The sequence below is a fragment of the Vulpes lagopus genome, chromosome 14, assembly GCF_018345385.1.
Source record: "Vulpes lagopus strain Blue_001 chromosome 14, ASM1834538v1, whole genome shotgun sequence".
Lineage (NCBI taxonomy): Eukaryota > Metazoa > Chordata > Mammalia > Carnivora > Canidae > Vulpes > Vulpes lagopus.
In genome coordinates this window covers 10,818,789-10,840,422 of record NC_054837.1, presented here as the reverse complement: position 1 = coordinate 10,840,422, position 21,634 = coordinate 10,818,789, and the positions used below count along the sequence as shown (strand labels likewise).

General features: G+C 39.7%; 1 protein-coding gene across 8 annotated transcripts in view; it reads left to right on the top strand.

Annotated features, from left to right (window-relative positions):
* SPECC1L (sperm antigen with calponin homology and coiled-coil domains 1 like) overlaps positions 1–21,634 on the top strand; it is a 128,927-nt gene that overhangs the window by 83,451 nt on the left and 23,842 nt on the right. For all 8 annotated transcript variants that reach the window (XM_041728793.1, XM_041728792.1, XM_041728787.1 and 5 more), the window contains 3 exons: positions 7,565–7,648; positions 8,533–8,689; positions 12,310–12,412. In XM_041728793.1, coding sequence (XP_041584727.1) covers positions 7,565–7,648; positions 8,533–8,689; positions 12,310–12,412 — 344 coding nt within the window. The remainder of the gene's footprint in view (positions 1–7,564; positions 7,649–8,532; positions 8,690–12,309; positions 12,413–21,634) is intronic.

Genomic DNA, 21,634 nt, shown 5'->3' with positions numbered 1-21,634 from the left:
AGGGTCCTGGGATCGAGCCCCGAGTCAGGCTCCCTGCTCAGTGGGGAGTCTGCTTCTTCTCCCCCTTTTCCCTCTGCCCTCTCTTCCTGCTCACCATCCCCCCCCCCACACACCGAACTGCTCGTTCTTTCTCAAATAAATAAGTGAAATCTTTAAAAAAAAATAAATTAATATTCTTATCATCTAAATTGTATTACTTGAGACCAGAGATGTAAAAAGTTTTAAAAACACAGTATTTTGAAGACATTGGTTTATGGTAATATTAGGTGCGTATAATGTGATATAAAGAAGGTTTCACTAGAAAGCCAAATCTTTGTTAAATGTTATAGCCTAAGTTAAGTAAAAGAAAAATAGCTTTCTATTTAAAAAAGTTTCACAGCAATTTTCATTCTCCAGAGGGCAGATCTAAGTCAAATTCTAGCCCAGCCCTAGATCCCACCCTAGTGGGGAAATTCCTAGGAGAAATTCAGATAGAAATCCTACTCTTTTGTATTTATAGTCTAATGAATGTCTACCCGTTCACTTCTAAACCTTCCCCTCTCCCTAACCCTTTCCTTTTTTTCTCTGTGGTTTTGATATTTGTCTTGATAAACTAGAGTATCTAAGCTCCTATTTTTTTCCCAACATACTATTACTGAAACTTTCAAACATAAAGGAAAGTTGGAAGAAACTTTATGGTGGGTATCCACATCCTACTGTTTAGATTCTATAGCATTTTGCTGTATTTGAGTTAACCATGTTTATCCATCCCTCTATCCTTTCAGTCCATCTAGTTTTTTTAAATGCTTCTCAAGGTAAATCGCAGTTGATGCACTTGAGCATGCATTGCAATATTTATTTAAGGTGCTCTCTCAGTCTTTAAACTCTTGAGGTAAGTTCAGTCTTACAGAAGAGTTGCAAAAATATTAAAGTGCCCTCTTACACCTTTCCCTAGCTTCCCTTACATGAACATCCTACACAGCCATAGGGCAGTTACAAAAATAAGAAATCACAAACATTGTTAACAGGGATCCCTGGGTGGCGCAGCGGTTTGGCGCCTGCCTTTGGCCCAGGGCACGATCCTGGAGACCCAGGATCGAATCCCACGTCGGGCTCCCGGTGCATGGAGCCTGCTTCTCCCTCTGCCTGTGTCTCTGCCTCTCTCTCTCTCTGTGACTATCATAAATAAATAAATAAATAATTAAAACAAACAAACAAACAAACATTGTTAACATACCATTAACTGAACTACAGACATTGTTTGGATTTCACCAGGTTTTCTACTGATGTCTTTTTTAAATTCCAGGATCAAATCCTGGGCCCCACTTGGCTTTTAGTTGTCTTACTGCCTACTAAAGCCCCTACCGGTTTATCAGTCTCTGCCTTCATGACTTTGACACTTTTGAAAAATACTGGCCAGTTACTTTTTTAGAATATCTCTCACTATGCGTTTTTGTGGTATTTTCCCTTGGTTGGGTTGAGGTTATGGGCTTTTGGGAAAACAGCTGTGTCAGAAGTGAGGTGCCCTTCTCAGGTACCATATCAGGGGCACATGAGTCAATACATATTATTACTGGCCATGTTGGCCGTGATCACTTGGTTAAAATGATTGTCTACTAGTAATTAATAAATATCCTATTCCTCTTTACACTTTCTCTCACTGATTTTAGCATCTGTTTGTGTATTTTGCCTGCAGGAGTTATTACTGTGGTGTTCCGTTCCAGTGATTTTCTGTTTTCTCATTCTTTCTGTGGGAAATTATTTATATTATTATACTTACTGTTTATTTATAACATTTACTTGTATTAGTATAAGCCCGTGGGTATTTATTTTATTCTTTGGGTTGTAATCTCTTACTATTACTTTCTTTGTTGCTCAAATTATTCCAGCCTGGGAGCCATTTGGAACTCTTTCACATTTGACTCTTTGCTCTTTTGATGCACCCCCCTACCCTCCAAAAGCACTTTCTTACTTTTAGGTACCCACAAGGTGATCCAGATTTGTTCTTTTTCCTGCACCAGATCTAGAATCAACCAATTCTCCAAAGAGCCTTGGTTACTTTTATTAGAGAATAGTATTTAGAAAACAAGATCTGAGTGCTAGATGCTCATTGCTCCTGAGGTTTCACTGCCTCCATTCCTTCTCTGGATAAAGCTAGGAAAACTTTGTATGTATACCAGCGCATGCATACATACACACAAGTAAGTGTTATTTCTATATCTATGAAAACCCATGACTATGCAGATGCCTCTGACTCTGGGTCAGCACCAACGGGTGCATTCTGACCTTTTCCCGTTCCTTATTTGTATCTTTTTTCTCCTGACAATGGAAGCCCAGCTCTCATTGTCTATAATATACTAACTTATTTGTTGAACCTCCTATACATACCTAGTAGTTTCAAAGTTGCTATACCATACCCCTGTGAAAAGCAGATCTAGGGAATACAGTGAGTACAATTCATTTTGTGTTTACCCTTAAAGTATCCTGTCAAAACACCTTTTTTCTACTTAAGTCAGCCCCCTTTTTCACTGCTCTCTCAGTATGGTTATATCGTGCTTTTGTAATACAATTAGATTAATTTTGTCCCGTCTGCATTTCATCCCCTCATCCCCCAATTCTGGTTGACTTTTTTAAAAAAAATTTGTATCTTAGTAAAATTCATTGTGTTCTGTGCATTGTAGGGTGTTCAGCAGCCTCCCTGGCCTTTACCCACTAGATGGTAAGCACCTTACTGCCCCAGGTATGACAATGAAAAATGCCTGAAGACAATGGCATATTGGCAAATTTGCCTTCAGTTGAGAATCAGAGACGTGGTTCTCACAGTTTTATTTGTCTAATTTCAGCAGAGAGGTGGAAACTCTAAGCAGAGATCAAATAGGAAAGCCTAATTAATCTTGTATGTCTGTCTACTATTTCTATCAGAGGCTAACATATTCATCATAGACTTTAAAGGCCCTACATCTCTGCCATGTCTGAGTCTGGTTTTATTGATTACTTTGTGCCTTGACATGGTGAACTCAATATACTGTTTTTTCCTTGCTTTTTGTGTATTTTGGATGCCTTTGTTGAAAGCTGAACATCTTGTAGAGAGTAGTAGATTGGCTTTATGTCTTGACATGGGCCCCTCCTTCCGGTAGGTTTTTAGTGTGGGATTTTGATTTGATCTGTTCAGGAGCTGAGCTGGATTTCAGTTTATTAAGTTGCTCTCCTCCTTAGTGCACAGCAGTTTATTAAGTTGCTCTGCTCCTTAGTGCACAGAAGACTTCCGACTGTTCCACTGATCCTTGTGTTTAGAGAGGGCTGGTGTTTGGAATGAGTGTTCTCAGTGTCCACTCCAAGTTCAGCTTTTGGCTGCCTTTACATATTGCATCTCAGGGAGCGCCCTTTTCACACTCTTGCAACTCTTTCAGCTGAGACGTCTCATTTGCTTATTTAAGCATCTTTAAAATTCTCTTTTGCTCATTCATTCCAACATGGGTCATCTTTGGGTAGGTTTCTATTTGTTTTGACTCTGGGTTGCTTTTTTGTCTTTCTTTGTATGTCTAGTAGTTTTGAATTGGATTCTGGCTGGTGTGAATCACATGTTGTAGAGATTGTTTTCTGTTTTGTTCCTCTGCAGAAAATTGGTTTTTGATAGCCAGCAGTTACCTTGGCTCGCCTCAAACTCCATCCCACCTCTTTTTCTTCATCTTAAATACCTGTTGAGTTATTTTGCCCTTAATTCAGCTCCTTGGAATCTGAGTGCTTGTAGTTTTCAGAGGTCAGTGAGAGATTTGGGCAGTCTATATACAGAATTTGTGATTCTTTCTGCTGTCACCCTGCTCTTCTCCCTTTTCAGCAGTTTTGTTTGTCCTGAGATCTGTCTTCTGCTTCTCAAAGCAGTTGTGGGCTTCCTACCAGCCCCCCTGTATGGCCTTACCCGGAGCCTGTACTCATGCCTATAGCCATAATCTGGGAAATTACCTGTGTTCTTTCATTCTTCCCAGTGTTTACTCTTTTCCTTTTCTGCCTGCTTTTGGATTCTCTTCAGTACCTTGAAGTGGTTGATTTTCGATTTTTTTCAGATTTTATACTCGTTTTTGGCAGGAGCATCCATCCATTTGGAACTAGTCTGAGGAGAAGTTGGCTCTTTAGGCTCCTATTTTATTTTATTTTATTTTATTTTATTTTATTTCATTTCATTTCATTTCATTTCATTTCATTTATTTTTTAGGCTCCTATTTTAAAGCCCACTATTTTGCCTTTAAATTTGTTTTGGGAAATAATAAAGGGACAACTGCTTGTACCTGTTTATATATGTGATTTCTAAAATAAGAGAGAATTAAATAGCAGACCCAGTATGCTTCTGTTACTGCTGCCTGTCTGTCAGAAGTGAGCAGAACATTTCTGTAGGTTTATCCCTTTCTCTGAGGCCTTGATCTTGTCCCCATAGGCTGTCACAGATGGTGTTAGCCTCGGGCTATGATCCCCTTCTCCTAGATCTTCAACCTTACCCTGTCTACTGGCTCCCTCCCACTGTCATTTAAAAATGCTCACATCTGGGGCACCTGGGTGGCTCAGTTGGTTAAACTTATGCCTTTGGCTGAGGTCGTGATCCCAGGGTCCTGGTATGAGCCTGGGGAGTCTGCTTCTCCTTCTGACCCTCCTCTTGCTTGTGCTCTTTCTCTGTCAAATAAATGTGAGTATTGTTTAAAATCTTTTTAAACAATACTCACATCTCTGCTAGGTTAAGAAAAAGAATTCTCTCCCTTCCTTACCTCCTGCAACTACTGTATTCTTTCTTACTCTTGTGCAGCTTGTCTTCTTCCTCTCTGACACTAGCTCCTCAACATATTTTCACCTTACTTTTGTCCCCACCAGTGTATGAAATTGCTCTAATCAAGGTTACCATAGCCTCCATGTCATCAAGTTCATTCTCACCCCATCAGCTACATGCTGATAATTTCCAAAATATCACATCCCCTCTGACTTTTCTTCTGAACCTCTTGTAATTGCTTGCTCTGCGTCTTCCCCTGCATATCTCAAAGGGTTCTCAAATTCAGCTTGCTCTCATCTCTTTTCCCATAATACTCTTTGCCTTTCTTATCATTGTACCTGGCACCTCTTTGTCACTTTCATATCTCATTGGTCAGCAAGTCTGTTAATTCTGCTTCATCAAAGAGCCCTTGAATCTGTTTACTTCTCTCCATCCCTCCCTGGTACCACCCAAACCCAAAGCCTTCCTCACCTCTGTACAGGCTAACATACCATCTTGCATGCAGTGTGGCTTCTTTACTCCACTGCAGGCAGCCACAGAGATGCTCCCCTAATAAAACCTTCATTGGCTCCCCATTGCCAACAGGGTACAGTCCAAACTCCTTAATTTGGCCTGCATTGCCTGCATACTTTCCTTTGCCTGCTCTGATCCTCCCAGCCTGCCTTTGCTGCCTCATCTGCTGCTCTTTTCCCCTATCCTCTGAACATTGATGCCCTGGAGTTGTTCTGGTGTGTGCTGAGCACTTAGCTGGGAACACACTCTCCCCTCCAACCTCTCCTTTGCCTGTGTAAAAGCTATTAATTACCCTTCTCATCTGAACCAAGATGTCGTTTCCTGAGGAGGCTTTTCCGGACCTCCCCCCAAGAGCAGGTCACGTCCCCTGTTGTGTTTCCAGAGCCCCATGCACTTGTTCTTTCCTAGCATCCCTCACTTGTAATGATTTTTTTTTTTTTTAATGCCTGGTTTCTGTTCTAGATTGTAAGTTCCATAAGGGTAAGTTTCTTGCCTCCTTCCTCTGACCTTTTCACCAAGCCCAGTGCCTAGCGAGTAGTGGACGGCCAAATGATATTTGTTTAGTGAATGGATTAAAGACAAGAAAAGCTCCATATGACAGTAGAATAGACTTTGTTACTATAAAATAAAATCTCTCCTGCTTGCCACATTTGTTTTCACTTTCTTTATTTGCTGTGTTCTTTGGGAAATGAAGATTTTAGGGAAATGACTGGGTGCATAATTGTAAAATGGAAATTTTGATTAAAAATGTTGACTTCTGTTTCCTACTATTTCCGTGTTCTACTAATTTTGTTTTGTCTGTCAGACTTTGTGCATAATATGCTCTCCCTGTGAGGATGAATGCCAGTTGCTCACGGGGTTCACAATTCTGATTGGTGCTTGCTTATGGGCTCTTCACACAGAGGTGATGTTTGCTCATGTTTGGAAAGATGTAGTGAATCTAGGCTGTGTAAGTCCTATCTTCCTTAAGAAAGTAAGTTCATCCTTCCCAAAGTTGTGTGTGATGACAACCAAATGTTCTTCATATACTTAGAAAATAGATTTTGGAATAATAAATGCACTATCCTTGAAAGATGTCATATGCCATTATTTTTAACATCATGATATTTGAGAGGAGCTATTTTTTAAATTAGTTCTTAAAAAGAAGTGGTGAATAACCTGTTAACATATGTTTGCTGTGGGGCCACTCTTGGTCAGTGAAGCTAATAGTCTTCAGTAAATTTAAGAGATGGTTTTTCTCCCTCAGGCTAATCACACATCCTTAGCACATGGCAACCAGGCAAAGCACATCTAGTCCATCTGTCCTGGTGCTTGGCCTTGTTAGGCTTGGAGCCCTAGGAAGCTAGACCAGAAGGGTGATGAAGGTAGCTGGCCTACAGAGGGTATGGAAGAGGAGGATAGGAAGCAGGGGAGCAGCTTGTGCCAATGAGTGAGGAACTCCAGAAACTACCAAGGAAGGCTGCTTATGTCTAGAGAGCATGGGAAGAGTGGAAGAGAGCACAGCTGCAATTTGGGCAGTAGAGGCAGTACCTATCTGTGTCCTTCCCTCACTCACAGAACCATCTGGGGCTTCCTTGTTGCCTCAGACCAAAGTCCACATACCAGGTAACCAAGGCTCTTGTTAGCCTCATCTGCCCTTCAGAGTCCCTTTTCCTGCCACCCTCTCTGATTTCCATATGGCCCACGTTGAGGCTACACTGGCATTTTATTGTTTTGTAACTCACCTTATACGTTTGTTTGTTGTTGTCTAGCCCTGAAATACCATTCCCACTCCTCTCTACTAGTAAAGCCCAGCTTAACATCGTGTTGAAGGCCTCCCTGCTGACTGAAATCCATATGAATGGCTTCGCCCTGCGGTTTGATAATCCTTGTCATTCTTATTCTAATTGTCCTTTCCTGATTTTTCTCTGGTGGTGTATATGTATGGCTTCCCCACTGTTGGTAGGCACAGAAGGGCAAGGCTTTGATTTAGTTTGTACTTTTAGATCAACATACAGTAGGGGATCTTGAATTTTGGTTTTGAATTGTGTCAAAAAGTAGCAGTTGGTGATTTAGAAACATTCATCTATGTCAAATCTCATCTCCAGAATCGGAACATAAATGAAATGTTTTCCCACAGTCCTTGTCTACAGAAGCTCTTTTGTAGATGTGGACTCTGTGGGGAATTGTTAAAGTACCCTGGACTGAGAAAGAAGGATGAGCCTAGGAGGGGGAAGGAGGAAGAGAAGAGCTCACTTTCTTGCTACCTTTGTTACCTTGGTTCAGTGTCTCTCTCTCTCTCTTTTTTTTTTTTTTTTTTTTGACCATTTTGTGCAGAGCATCTATTACGAACCTCTTCAACCAGCCGACCTGCTTCTCTGCCAAGAGTACCTGCCATGGAAAGTGCCAAGACCATCTCAGGTGATGACTTTTTATCTGGAATTTCCTTTAGAAAAACTCTTCTAGAAGTTTTAGTAATGGTACCAAACACTTCCTATCTGTGTCTGTCTGTCTGTCTATCTATCTATCTATCTATCTATCTATCTGTTTTAAAGGTTTTATTTATTCATGAGGGACACACAGAGAGAGGCAGAGACATAGAGAGAGAAGCAGGCTGCCTGCAGGGAGCCTGCTGCAGAACTTGATCCAGGACCCCAGGATCATGACCTGAGCCAAAGGCAGATCGTCAACCACTGAGCCACCCGGCATCCCCAGACACATTCTCTTTAGACTTACTTAATTTTTCTTCCCTCTTTAGCTCTTGAGTTGATTATTTTTCTTTTTTAAAAGATTGATTTGTTTTTATTTCAGAGAGAGAGAGTATGCATGAGCGAGGAGTGGGGAGGGGCAGAGAGAGAAACTCAAGCAGACTCTCCGCTGAGCAGGCCTGGCATGGGGCTCCATCTCACAACCGTGAGATCATTACCTGAGCTGAAATCAAGTGTTAGACGCTTAACCAACTGAGCCACCTGGGTGCCCCTTGAGTTGATTATTTTTCACTCTGAATTTCCTCTGCTATATCTTCTAGATTCTATAGAAATCACACTCAGGGTATGTACAGTTCAGTGCATATCTCAACTGCTGTACCTTTTTTACAGTTTTCTTAGTGAAAGAAATAAATCCTTTCAAGGTTACCAGTATGTATGATAAAGAAAATGTTAGTTTTTCCTGCTGTATTATAATTTCTGCTCATTTTGGAATCTACTGAAGAAAATGTCTCAAGAACTCAATTTAAAAGTGTTTTATAAAAGTAAATGTTTTTCTGCATTTATACAAAATGCATAATGACTATTTCTCACAATCAGTGTCTCGACGAAGTAGTGAAGAGATGAAACGAGACATCTCTGCACCTGAAGGAGCATCACCAGCCTCTCTTATGGCTATGGGAACCACATCTCCACAGCTTTCCCTGTCGTCTTCTCCCACGGCATCTGTTACCCCTACCACCCGAAGTCGGATAAGGTAGCGAACAGTTAATACTGATGCATTTCATGCTTACCTCTCTTGGCCTTTGGAGATTAATGATCAGGTTGTAAATAATGGCAATCAAGCACTGATTTTTCTTTTCTTTGTGTGTTATTAAATGTTTTATTCTTCTATGCCCAGAATTGGGTAAGATGGTATAATAAAAAGCAAGGTAACATGAAAAAGATGGTTCCTTTCCCCAAAAGTAAGTTTTGTAGAATCGGAGTACTGGGCTTGGGTGGAGGGTTAGGGAAGGCTTCTGAGAGGAGTGGTGTCTGGGTGGGGAGGACGGGTTGGTGATTGGAGCCAAAGTACAGAAGGGTGAGTAACTGAGGGTTGGGGGAGCTGTGGATAGGTGGTACTGCAAATGCAGATGCACAAAGGATGGGTACAGAAGGCCAGAGAAAGGTGTGGACCTACCACATCCAGGGGCTGCAGAAGAAAAGATTGACAGTAGGGTATAACTAGGCATAGAACCATTTAAGTCACTTGGATATGGTAGTAGCTATGAAGTGGGATTAGTAAATCAACATGAGAAGGTGATTCAAGGATTCTTCTGTTGTGGACAAAAGTTGGGGAACACAACTAAAATAACGTGATGTTCCTGGACAAAGTTACCAAGTCTGGATTTTTTTTAAGATTTTATTTATTTATTCATAGAGATGCAAAGAGAGAGAGAGTAGCAGAGACACAGGCAGAGGGAGAAGCAGGCTCCAATGCAGGGAGCCTCTTGTGGGACTCGATCCCGGATCTCCAGGATCATGCCCTGGGCTGCAGGCGGCACTAAACTGCTGCGCCACCGGGGCTGCCCCCAAGTCTGGATCTTGATGATAGCAGTGGAAATAGTGAAGGGAGCGTGAGACTCAGGAGCCTTTTCAAAGGGAGAGATGATTGATTTTGGCAATAGATTTCTAGAAAAGGAATGAAAGAAGAACTACCAAAGGGGACTCTAATTGTTTTAGACTGGAAGCTGAGAACATGACGCCACATTGATCACTGGTAAACAATATCTGAAAATGTAATAGTATATTTTATTCATATTTCTCATATGTCAGAAGTCATTTGGGACTAAGAAGTCATTATCATTTAGAGGGAAAAAAACATTTAAGAAACACAGCATATATTGTATATAGGGATGAGGAAAACTGTTGAGTTATATTGAGAAGAAGGAGGGATAGGAGTGAGTTTCAAAACTAATTTAGCTTTATATTGACTTAGAGGTATGAGGATAAAATGGAATAGTTGGCCTCTCAAACTCAAAGTATATACTTACGTTTTGAGCCCTGCCTCTAGAGGCCCAGCCTCTTAGAAATAGTGGTCCCATAAACAGTGCACCATCAGAGCAAGTAGGTGTACAGTGATGAGGGTGGCTGTCGCTCTGTCCAGGCTGATGTAGGGAGAGCGCTCTCTGTGCTTGTGTCTGTCCTGGATGGTAGGCTACCTACAGTGTGCCTGTGGAAAGGGCACCCACTCTTCCTGGCTTCCCTACTCAGAAGCTTTGACTTCCAACAAGGCATCTCCTGGAAGGTGTCTTCATCTTACAATGAAAAGTTATAAGAGATGACCTTCCAGCTCTGAGAGGCTCTTTTTCTGCAGCTTCCTATTATAGACCATAGAATTATTCTTTGATGCTTTTTAAGCTGTTTCTGTAAACAAACAGACCTGATGTGAGCCAGAGTAAACCTTTCACACTGATTATAGTAGTTTTATTTTAAGCATGATGGAGATTTATTTATTTATTTGGCTCGCTTTTTTGTGTTTGTTGACATTTCTTAACTTTATGTTCATTCTCTTTTCCTACGTTCAGTGGTATTATAACAAACTTCTTTGAACTTTTAAACCAAAGCAGGAGTCCGGTGGGCTGGCATGCAAGCATTAAAGTATATTTCTTCAGGGCAGCAGTCTTAACTGTTTTTGGAAATTTTTGTATTTTATTTCTGGTTCTAAGATGAATCAAGCTGGTGCTGCTTCAGTGCACCTCTCAATTGGAAAAGCTTCAGTTCTAAGCTGTACTCTTTGATTTCCTAACTTTGAAGGGTGAATACAGACAAAATCAGTGCTAAAAATACTAAGTTACTTATAGCATAAGAACCTTTAGGACAGTTATTGGACTAAGTTTATGGGGTGTGGGGTAAAATCTCTGCTTTGTTTATAAAGTAATCCCTAAAAAATACACCAAGCTTTCAAGGGCATGCCACTTGTCAATGAGCAGGTTATTTTAGAAGCACTCTCACTCCAGGTAGTCTGAAGTGCTTACCAACAGGAAGGATTTGGTTCAGGATATACAGGGTTATATACCTTCTTTGCATCAACACAAGTGATCACAAATCTTTTCTCTTTCATTGTCTCATCTAGAGCAAGATATTTGTTCTGCCTCTGAGGAAATTGAATAGTACCCAAAAGTACCCTAGAATTTTAAGAAATGAGTTATAAGTAATCATTTTGGGTCCTTCCTTCCTTCCTTCCTTTCTTTTCTTTTTCTGTGGTATATCTATCTTATAGTAAAATCTGAAGTTCTTTGAGGGGGCAGGGCCCCTGTGTTTTCACTACCCATTGCCCAGTGTATAACTTAGCAATAAACACGTTTGAGATGTTTTTTTTTTTTTAAAGGTTTTCTTTTTTTAAAAAAAATTTATTTATTTATGATAGTCACACAGAGAGAGAGAGAGAGGCAGAGACATAGGCAGAGGGAGAAGCAGGCTCCATGCACCGGGAGCCCGACGTGGGATTCGATCCCGGGTCTCCAGGATCGCGCCCTGGGCCAAAGGCAGGCACCAAACCCTCTGCGCCACCCAGGGATCCCCCGTTTGAGATGTTTTATGGTTGTTTGTTGCCATCTGTGTCTTATCTGCCTTCCCCAGATGTAAGCACCTTGAAGGTAGGAAGTATGCCTTATAACCCTTCCCCTTGCGTAATCTTGCCTTTTGTATTTATAGAAAGTGATTTGTTTTTTAAAAAGCGGAAATGAGGGCAGCCCTGGTAGCACAGCGGTTTAGTGCTGCCTGCAGCCTGGGGTGTGATCCTGGAGACCTGGGATTGAGTCCCATGTCGGGCTCCCTGCATGGAGCCTGCTTCTCCCTCTGCCTGTGTCTCTGCCTCTCTCTCTCTCGCTGTATCTCTCATGAATAAATAAATAAAATCTTTTTAAAAAAAAAGCAGAAATGATTGAGGACATAAAAGGAGACAAAAATGAGTAAAAAAAAAACTAAAGCATAAAGATTATGGAAGGGTAAGATACTGAGTGAAAGACAGCCATGACAGCTTTCAGATGCTGCTGTGTCAGGTTATCTTTCCTCCTTTTGAGCATTCTGGAATGTGTTCCATCAATTGTGGATGTGGATTCACTGTACTGAATCTTTGCCAGTTTCCATGTGGATAATAAGAGTCCCTCCCTTCAGATAGCAGAAACCCCAACAGTGGTAGGTCTCTGAGGGCCCTGTAAAAATTGACAAGTAAAATCAAATGAATGAAAGGATACATCTTGCTATTAGATGCCTTACTGTGTGCAGTTATCCTATTCAAAAATGCAAACCAGCACTCTCCCTTGTGGGGTTTCTGGTTTATAATGGTGCTCAAATAAAGTATATTTTAACTTTCAGTTCCTTATTTTCACGTAGGGAAGAAAGGAAGGACCCTCTGTCAGCATTGGCGAGAGAATATGGAGGTTCAAAGAGGAATGCTTTGCTAAAGTGGTGTCAGAAGAAAACAGAAGGCTATCAGGTAATCAGTCATATCGGTTCCTTTGTCCCACTTGAGCAGTGGCCATACCAGGGCTCACATTAAATGGAGAAATCCTGTACTGAATTTCAGGAACACATTCAACACAAAGTCTATCCCAAACTTGGCCAAGTGTCACTTGGATGGCATCAGTTTTTTACCTTTCCAGAGTAGCTAATCTTTCTAGTACTTTTATTCAGCTGTTCTATAATACTTTTATTAAGTCCTGTTAACTGCCTTCATTGAGGTCTCATCTGGAGTAAGAATGAAAATAGATTTATTTTACTTTAATATTTTTATTAATGGCTAAAATGATAAATTTTATGTTATATATTTTATGTATATTTTATTGCAATAAAAAATTACACAGCAAAAAAAAAGGTAAATGATCAGGATATAAGTAGATAGAAAATCAACAAGAAAATCAATCATGCAAGACTTGAACTTGATACTAGGTAGTATTTGTGTGCGTGTATGTATGTGTGTGTGTATAACTAATTAGACCTACCCAACCACAACAGAGTAAAGATTCTTCTCAGGTGCACATAGAACATTACAGGATAGGATATATGTTGGGTCATAAAATGTCTCAATAAATTTGAACAAAGATAGAGATTAATCAAGTATCTTTTCTGACCACAGTGGAATAAAATTAGAAATGTATAACAGAAGGAAGATTCACAACTAAGTGGAAATTAAACACAATTAAATTCTAAATAACCAGTGGGCCAAAGAATAAATCACAAGAGGGGCACCTGGGTAGCTCAGTGGTTGAGCGTCTGCCTTTGGCTCAGAGGCATGATCCTGGGATCCTGGGGTCGAGTCCCACATTGGGCTCCCCACAGGGTGCCGCCTTCTCCCTCTGCCTGTGTCTCTGCCTCTCACTTCGTGTCTCTCATGAATAAATAAATAAAATCTTTAAAAAGAGAGAGCGAGAATAAGTCACAAGGGAAATAGAAAATAAGGAGAGTGAAAGTGAAGCACAACATACTGAAACTTATAGGAGGCACTGAGAGCAGCTCTCTGAGAGAAGTTTATAGCCATCTACCTTTAAAATGAAACATCTCAAATCAATAACCTGACCTTTCACTTTAAGAAAGTAGAAAAAGAGTAAACCAAACCGAAGCAATCAGAAGGAAAGACATAAGATTAGAACGGACAAAACAGGCAAGAAGATTAATGAAACCAGAAATTGGTTATCTTAAAAAATCAACAAATTGACAAACCTTTAGCTAGATGGACAAAGGAAAAAGATAGCTGGCTAAAAATCAGGAATAAAAGAGGGGATATCCCAAGTGACCTCACAGAAACAAGAAATACTTATTTACTTAGTAAATAATAGTAATCATAGGAATATTTAAAAGGAAATACTCTGATCAGCTGCACACTGTGACACATTGGATAACCTAGATATGAAAGGACAAATTCTTAGAAACACATTGTCAAAAATCACTTAAGAAGAGGGTACATGGGTGGCTCAGCTAATTGGGTGTCTGACTCTTGGTTTTGACTCAGGTCATGGTCTCAGAGTCCTGGGATCAAGCCTCATGTTGGGTTCTGTGCTCACTGCAGAATCTACTTGTTTCTCTCCTTCCCCCTCTGCTCCTTCCCCCATTTGTGTGTGCTCTTTCATATAAATAAATCTTTAAAAAAAAGTCTCAAGAAGAAAATCTGAATAGATCTATAACAACAAAAGAGATTGAATTAATAATTAGAACACTTCCAACAAAAAAAAGCCCATGACCAGATAGCTTCATTGATGAATTCTGCCAGATGTTTAGAAGAATTAACACCAGTCTTTCTCAAACTTTTCCAAAAACAGAAGAGAGAACACTGCCTCATTCTGTGAGGCCAATATTACCCTGATAACCAAGCCAGAAAGAAAGTCATAAGAAAACCATGTGTTGGGGATCCCTGGGTAGCTCAGCGGTTTAGCGCCTGCCTTCAGCCCAAGGCGTGATCCTGGAGTCCCAGGATCGAGTCCCACATCAGGCTCCCTACATGGAGCCTGCTTCTCCCTCTGCCTGTGTCTCTGCCTCTCTCTCTCTCTCTCTTTCTGTTTCTCATGAATAAATAAATAAAATATTTAAAAGGAAGAAAAAAGAAAACCATGTGTTAATATTCATGATGCAAAAATTCTCAACAAAATACTGGCAAACAATCCAGGAGCAGATAAAAAGAATCATATACTATGGCCAAGTGGGATTTATCCCAAGAATGCGAGGTTGGTTCAGGATATGATAAATCAGTGTAATATATATCTCAGTAGAATAAAGAGGGAAAAAAACAAGATAAACTTGTCAATAGGCATAGAAAGAATATTTGACAAAATTAAATACCCATTTCTGATTTGAAAAAACAAACAAACACTGAGCAATTAGGAATAGAAGGGAACTTTCTCAGTCTGTTAAAGGGCATCTGTACAAAACCTGCAGCTGGTAGCATACTTCATTGTGAAAGACTTTGGAAGCTTTCCCTCTAAGATCAGGAACAAGAAAGGATGTCCCCCTCACCACCTTTATTTTTAAAGATTATATTTATTATTTATTTGACAGAAAGAGGGAGTGTGCTCACACAAGCAGGAGGAAGGGCAGGCAGAGAGAAAGGGAGAGGCAGGCTCCTTGCTGAGCAGAGCCTGACTTGGGGCTTGATCCCAGGATTCTGGGTTTATGACCTGAGCCAAAGGGAGACACTTAACCATGTGAGCCACCCAGGTACCACCACCCTTACCCCTTCTATTCAGTGTTTTTTCTGGAAATTCTAGCTAGAACAGTTGGGCAAGAGAGAAAAGTTATTGAAAAGGAATAAGTAAAATCATCTCTGTTTGTAGATAACATGATTTATGTCTAGAAGACCTTAAAGAATTAACATACAAACTGTTAGAGCTAATAAACGTTCAGCTAAATTGCAGGATACAGGTCAGTATACTAAAATCACTTACATTTCTTTCTTTTTGTTTTTGTTTTTGTTTTTTTAAGAGAGAGAGTGAGTTTGGGTGGGGAGGAGCAGAGGGAGAGAGAAATTCGTAAGCAGGCTTTATGCCCAGCACAGAGTCCACTGTGGGCTCAATCACATGATTGAGAGCCCACATGAAACTCATGTCTCTGAAGTCATGACATGACCCAAAATCAAGAGTTGGATGCTTAACTACCTGAGCCACCAGGCACCCCATCACTTGAATTTCCTATATACTAGTAATGAAAACTCTGAGAACGAAGTTTTGTGGGGTTTTTTGTGTGTTTTTTTTTTTTTTAAGGTTTTATTTCTTTATTCATGAGAGACACACAGAGAGAGTGGCAGACACAGGCAGAGGGAGTATCAGGCTCTGTGCAGGGAGCCCGATGCGGGACTCAATTCCCGGGCCCTAGGATCATGCCCTAGCCAAAGGCAGACGCTCAACCACTGATCTACCCAGGCACCCAACTTTGTATCTCCATATATTTGCCTATCCTGGACATTTCTTTTTTTCTTTTCTTTTCTTTTCTTTCTTTCTTTTTTTTTTTTTTTTTTTTTTTTATTTATGATAGTCACAGAGAGAGAAAGAGAAAGAGAGGCAGAGACACAGGCAGAGGGAGAAGCAGGCTCCATGCACTGGGAGCCCGATGTGGGACTCGATCCCGGGTCTCCAGGATTGCGCCCAGGGCCAAAGGCAGGCACTAAACCGCTGTGCCACCCAGGGATCCCTATCCTGGACATTTCATATAAATGGAATCATTTATGTGGGCTTTTGTGGACTGGCTGTTTCATGTAGCATTATGTTTTCAAGGTTCATCCATGCTGTGGCCTGTGTTGTCAGTACTTTATTCCTTTTTGTGCCCAAATAATAATTCCATTGTTTGGCTATACCACATATTTTCAGTTCATCTATTGATGGACGTTTTGGTTGTTTTGACTATTATATTTATGCTGCAATAAACACTGTGTACAGGTTTTTGCATGTACATAAGTAATTTTCCTTATCCTCATGTCCATCTTCTACTCTGCTGCAAAACAGGTTTAAAATCATGATCTGGGGATGCCTGGGTGGCTCAGCGGTTCAGCTCCTACCTTCAGCCCAGGGTGCAATCCTGGAGTCCCGGGATCGAGTCCCACATCGGGCTTCTGCATGGAGCCTGCTTCTCCCTCTGTCTGTGTCTCTGCCTCTCTCTATATATATCTCATGAATAAATAAATAAAATCTTTAAAAATAAATAAATAAAATTGTGATCTGGAAGCTACTTCCTCTTTGCCATGCAGTTATAGCCCAAGATCCTCAGTATGGAGAACAAGATCCCCTGTGATCAATTTGACCCTTGCACGTAGCCTTATTGACTCCTCATTCTTATGAACTCCTCAGTTTCATCTTGATCCTGAATGCTTCACCATCCCCTCACTCCACTCCTTCCGTCTAGGGAGTGTCTGTTCCTTCGGGTTTGAGAACAGCATCTATGCAAAATAGTTTGTGCACCTGCTTCACCGCTGCAGGGATTCATTCTTCACATGTGCTCTTCTCTACTCCCTCCTCACAGAAACCAGGGAGCCAAGTTCTTTCTTGACTTCAATCCAGGAGAATGTTTGCTATATTTTAGGGCATATTCTTTGGGGGTCTTTACATCTGTAGTTCATTTTCCCTGTGTTCCCAAACTCTACAGAATGTATCACAAGGGTACTGAAGTTGTTGTTTGGATGTCTGTCTTCCTTTCTAGCCTATGAGCAATCTGCCATAAGGCCCAGGACATGACAAAGCTAATAAATGTCTGAGCCTGTGTATTGAATGTAATGGACTACAGTAGAGGTTCATTTTTAGAACTGGGGTTCTCAACCCTGTGTGTAAAAACCTGTGAAGATTGTGGGGGAAAAGCAGATTCCTGAGAACCACAACTAAAGATTTATAATTCTAACGGTATAAAATGAGACCCTGGGATCTGCATTTTTACAAATACTGCAGGTGATGCATAGATCACACTGAGAATCACACATAGAATAGTGATTAAGACCGTGGATGTGTCAGGTAAGTTTGAGCGTCACCTCTGCCCCTACTATGTGACTTCATGCAAATTAGTTAGCTTCTTTGAGCCTTACTTTTTTCTTCTGTAGAAATGAAGGAGTAACTGAGGCAGTCATGCACATTTTCTAGTTTAATAGATTTTTAAATTATTATTTTCTTTGATGGTAATCGGGTGCTGTTTGGTAATATAAATTCTACATTTTCCCAGACTGCTATGTAAGTTGAATAATTTGAGGTAATTATAAATTACTTCCAGGCTGGCTATAGAACTTTGCCATGTATAAAGTTGATTAAAAAGTTAAATAATCAAGTTGATTGAGAGGATTCAAGCATTAAATCGGTGGCTCTTAATTCCTTCCCACCTAAACTCTCTGGCTCTGTGATTTTAAGGGACTTCATATTGGTCAAAAAACAAAAACAAACACAAACCTGGGGGAATGAGAAGAGAGGCTAATTGGGGATGCTTTGAGGAAACCTTCAGGGGGACCTGGAGGTTTTCCCTGCAAACTCCATGCATGCTGCTTAGTTTACAGTGTGGGAATCCCCACAAGAAAACCCTTGAGGCTTAGGTGAACGTAGGCTTTGTTGTGTAGCTGGTTCCAGATGGTTCCCCCATTAAGACTTTTAGAAATGGGCATACCAAAGAATACCTCTTATCTTTCTGCCGTCTTAAGTGGACATTACACAGATATCCCGCACCTATTGCTGCTTTTGTAAGGAAACATTTATTAAGAGGTATTCCAACTGTTTAAAAAAAAAAACACACAAATCAATTCAAAAACTTAAAAACTTCAATTAATAATTTCAAGGTTTTTTTCCTTTAGTGGGTACTTAGAGTACAGGAGGAAATATGGAAAACGGAATAGTTAACATACAGAAAGAAAAACCTTTCTGGACACTAGACAGTCTTATGCTACAAACCCAATTTCCCCTTTCTTTGCTTCCTATGGACACTTTTGTAATGATATATACGTATGGCTTTTTTGTTTGTCATGCTTTTGTTTCCTGCAGACACATCTCTATTCTTGCTGTTCAAAAATAGATAGGATGCTGGTTCTTTGATTTCAAAGTCTGTGAGTTAAAACTGGACAGTCTGAAATGCATAATCTTTTTCTAAACAGAAAGATAGATCTGATAGAGCTCTTAATTTGTCAAGAGCCACATAAGCAGCGCCAGAGCCTTTTCCTTATCTAGCTATAAATATGGATGAACATACCCATCCTTTGGAGGCAGCAGTTTGGGACCAATTTTTTTGGTCTCTGACTACTCAGAATCCGCAGGAAAGGGCAGATTGTGACACTTGACTAGCTCACAAGAGCAGGAACTGTTACGTGACACTCAGCACATACTGCTCTCTCAGGCCCCAAATGCAGCATTAATGCTTGGACCATGCATGCTTTATGTCGTAGGAGCTGTCTCATCAACAGAGATAGATTCCCTAATACCATATCATCTTCCTTTAACTCTCTTAGGAGTCATCCTAAAATAATTGTGCTAATCACTGTAACTTCATTAACCATCCATTACAAAATAAGCCCTTGTGAGTTTGCCTTTCATCTAACAAATACATTTTCTCTTTTAAATTGTGTCCTGCCACTTATTATTTACTGAAGTCTTAGAATACTAGAATCATTACTGTTGAAAGGACCTTGGCATTCTTATTTACTGTCAGGTTTACAGATGTGAGACTAAAAGCTCCACTGGATAAATGACAGCCTTAAGGCCATCTCATGAGTCCGTGGCATCACATAAACAACCTTCAGCACTATTGCTTTAATGATTAAATCTTCCTTGTTTTTTAAATTAGTGCCTCAGTTTGTACCCATTATGTTTTTATTTTTTCTACAGTTATGCTTTTAAATTTAATTTAAATATGCAGCTAACATTAAGAATTCTTAAGTGCTTATAGGGAAAAGTGCTGATCCATTGTTCTATTTCATAACCTTCGTAATTTCTGCTTCCCAAAGGCAATTGCTTTCAGTTCTTCTGGCTGTTTGTTTAGGGATTGACAATATCAGATTGATAAGAAAAATAAGAAAATAATTTTTACTTTCAGTATATATTTTCTTCTAAAACTTATATTCAGCAGCTTCTGCTGTACCATTGTTTTCTTGTCTGGAAAAACTTAATTGAATACAGTCAAGGGGCCTCTAAAGGTTAATTTAAGAGAGCTTTACTTTGGATGAAAAATCTTTTTTTCTGATAAAATGCCAGACCTACAATTGGATTAGTTAATCCAAAGGATAATGAAATCACTTAATCTAGTACAAAATAGTTTTAGTAAACAACAACAAAAAAAGCTTTTAGAACTGCCTGAGCTAATTTAATCTCAAATAAGCATTAAGAATGCACAGTTTTATTGAGGGATTTGGTCACTAATGCTTGGCTAGAGAAGAAAAGATTGTACATGTCTTAAGTGGGGATCGGTGGAGGCAGAGGAACTGACAGACTTGAATGATTTGGAAGTGATGTTTTATGTGCTGTGCTTTGCTTGCTTTCTAGCAGTTTTTCCTGATAAAAAGTAACTTGTTACATACATACTAAGGTGTGTGCCAGATAGTGCTCTGGATGTTAAAGCAGAATCAGGAGATAAAAAGACGTTTTCTCTTCTCAGGATGATTATGTACTAGTCAGTAAAAATATAGCAGTAATTAAAACTAAATATGAACTTCTGTTTAGGTACAGTATCAGTCTCTAGAATCAAGGTCAATATACAAAAATTTACTGCAGAGAACTATTATTTTGTTTAAAATAGTTTGTGTGAAAAAAAATAAAAAAAAAAAATAGTTTGTGTGTATATGTGTGTGTGTGTATTTGAAAGTATTGAGAAATAACCTAGGCAGCTAAGACCAATTTGGCAGGAGCCAAAATTGCAGAAAGAACACGTTGAATTGAGCCCTGTATTCACCCCTATTTTTTAAAACCCTTGGTTGGCTAATGAGGCAGAGACCAAACAGAAAGCAGTGGTCTGGAGCTAGACTCTCTGAGTAGGGATGCTAAGGTTCAAATTCAAAGCTACTAAGACAGTCAAGATCTGGAGGTCCTAAATCCCAGGGACAATGCCAGAGTAGCAAAGTCAGTGCTTGACTTAGCTTTTGCCCTCAAGTTTGCCTGTCCTGTCCTAAGGTGTGCTGAGGCCAGTTTAGATTCAGCAGAAGCTGCTGCCAGGAGGGTAACCACTTCAGCCTCATTTTATTGAAAAATCTCCTTTCCGCATTGAATGGTGTTGGCACCTTTGTCAATTCATTTGACTATTACACAGTTTATTCACTTATTTCCTTGACTATTTAAAACCTAATGGTTTGTCTCTGGTCTCTTTATTCTACTCTATTCTATAGGTTTGCCTCTGCTGGTACCACACTATTTTTATCACTGGAGCTATGCAGTAAATTTTGAAATCAGGAAGTATGAGTCCTCTAGCTTTGTTCTTACCTTTTTAAGATTGTCTTGACTATTCAGGGTTGCTTGAGATTCCGTATGGATTTTAGGAAGGTTTTGCTATTTCTGAAAAAAAAATAAAATTGTCCTTGGAACATTGGTAGTAATTGCATTGAATCTGTAGATTACTTTGGGTAATAACACCACAATAGTATTAAGTCTTCCAACCCATGAATCTGGGGTTTTATCATACAAATCTTTTACCTTCTGGATTAAGTTGGTTCCTAATTGTTTTATTCTTTCTGGTGCTCTTGTAAGTGGAATTATTTTGTAATTTCCTTTTTAGGGAATTACATTGTTCGTTGTTCATTGTTACTGTATAGAAATGCAGCTGATTTTTGTATATTGACCTTGATTCTGCTACTTTGCTGAATTCATTTATTAAATCTAACTGTTCAAGGTTTTCTACATAGAAGACATATCATCTGCAGACAGAGATGATTTTACTTCTTCATCTTCAATATGGATGCCTTTTATTTCTCTTTCTTCCCTAATTGCCCTGGTTAGAACTTCCAGAACTATGTTGAGTAGAAGTAGCAAAAGTAGATGTCCTTGGCTTGTTCTTCCTCAGTGTAGAAAAGAGCTTTCAGTTTTTCACCATTGAGTATGATGTTTGCTGTGGTTTTTCATATATAGCTTTTTATAGTATGGAGGTAGTTTTCTTCTATTCCTATTTTTCAAGTATTTTTATCATGAAAGGTTGTTGAATTTTATCACATGCTTTTTGTGTATCAACTGAGATCATCACGTGGGTTCTTTCCCCTTCATTCTGTTAATGTGGTTAGTATATCACATTAGTT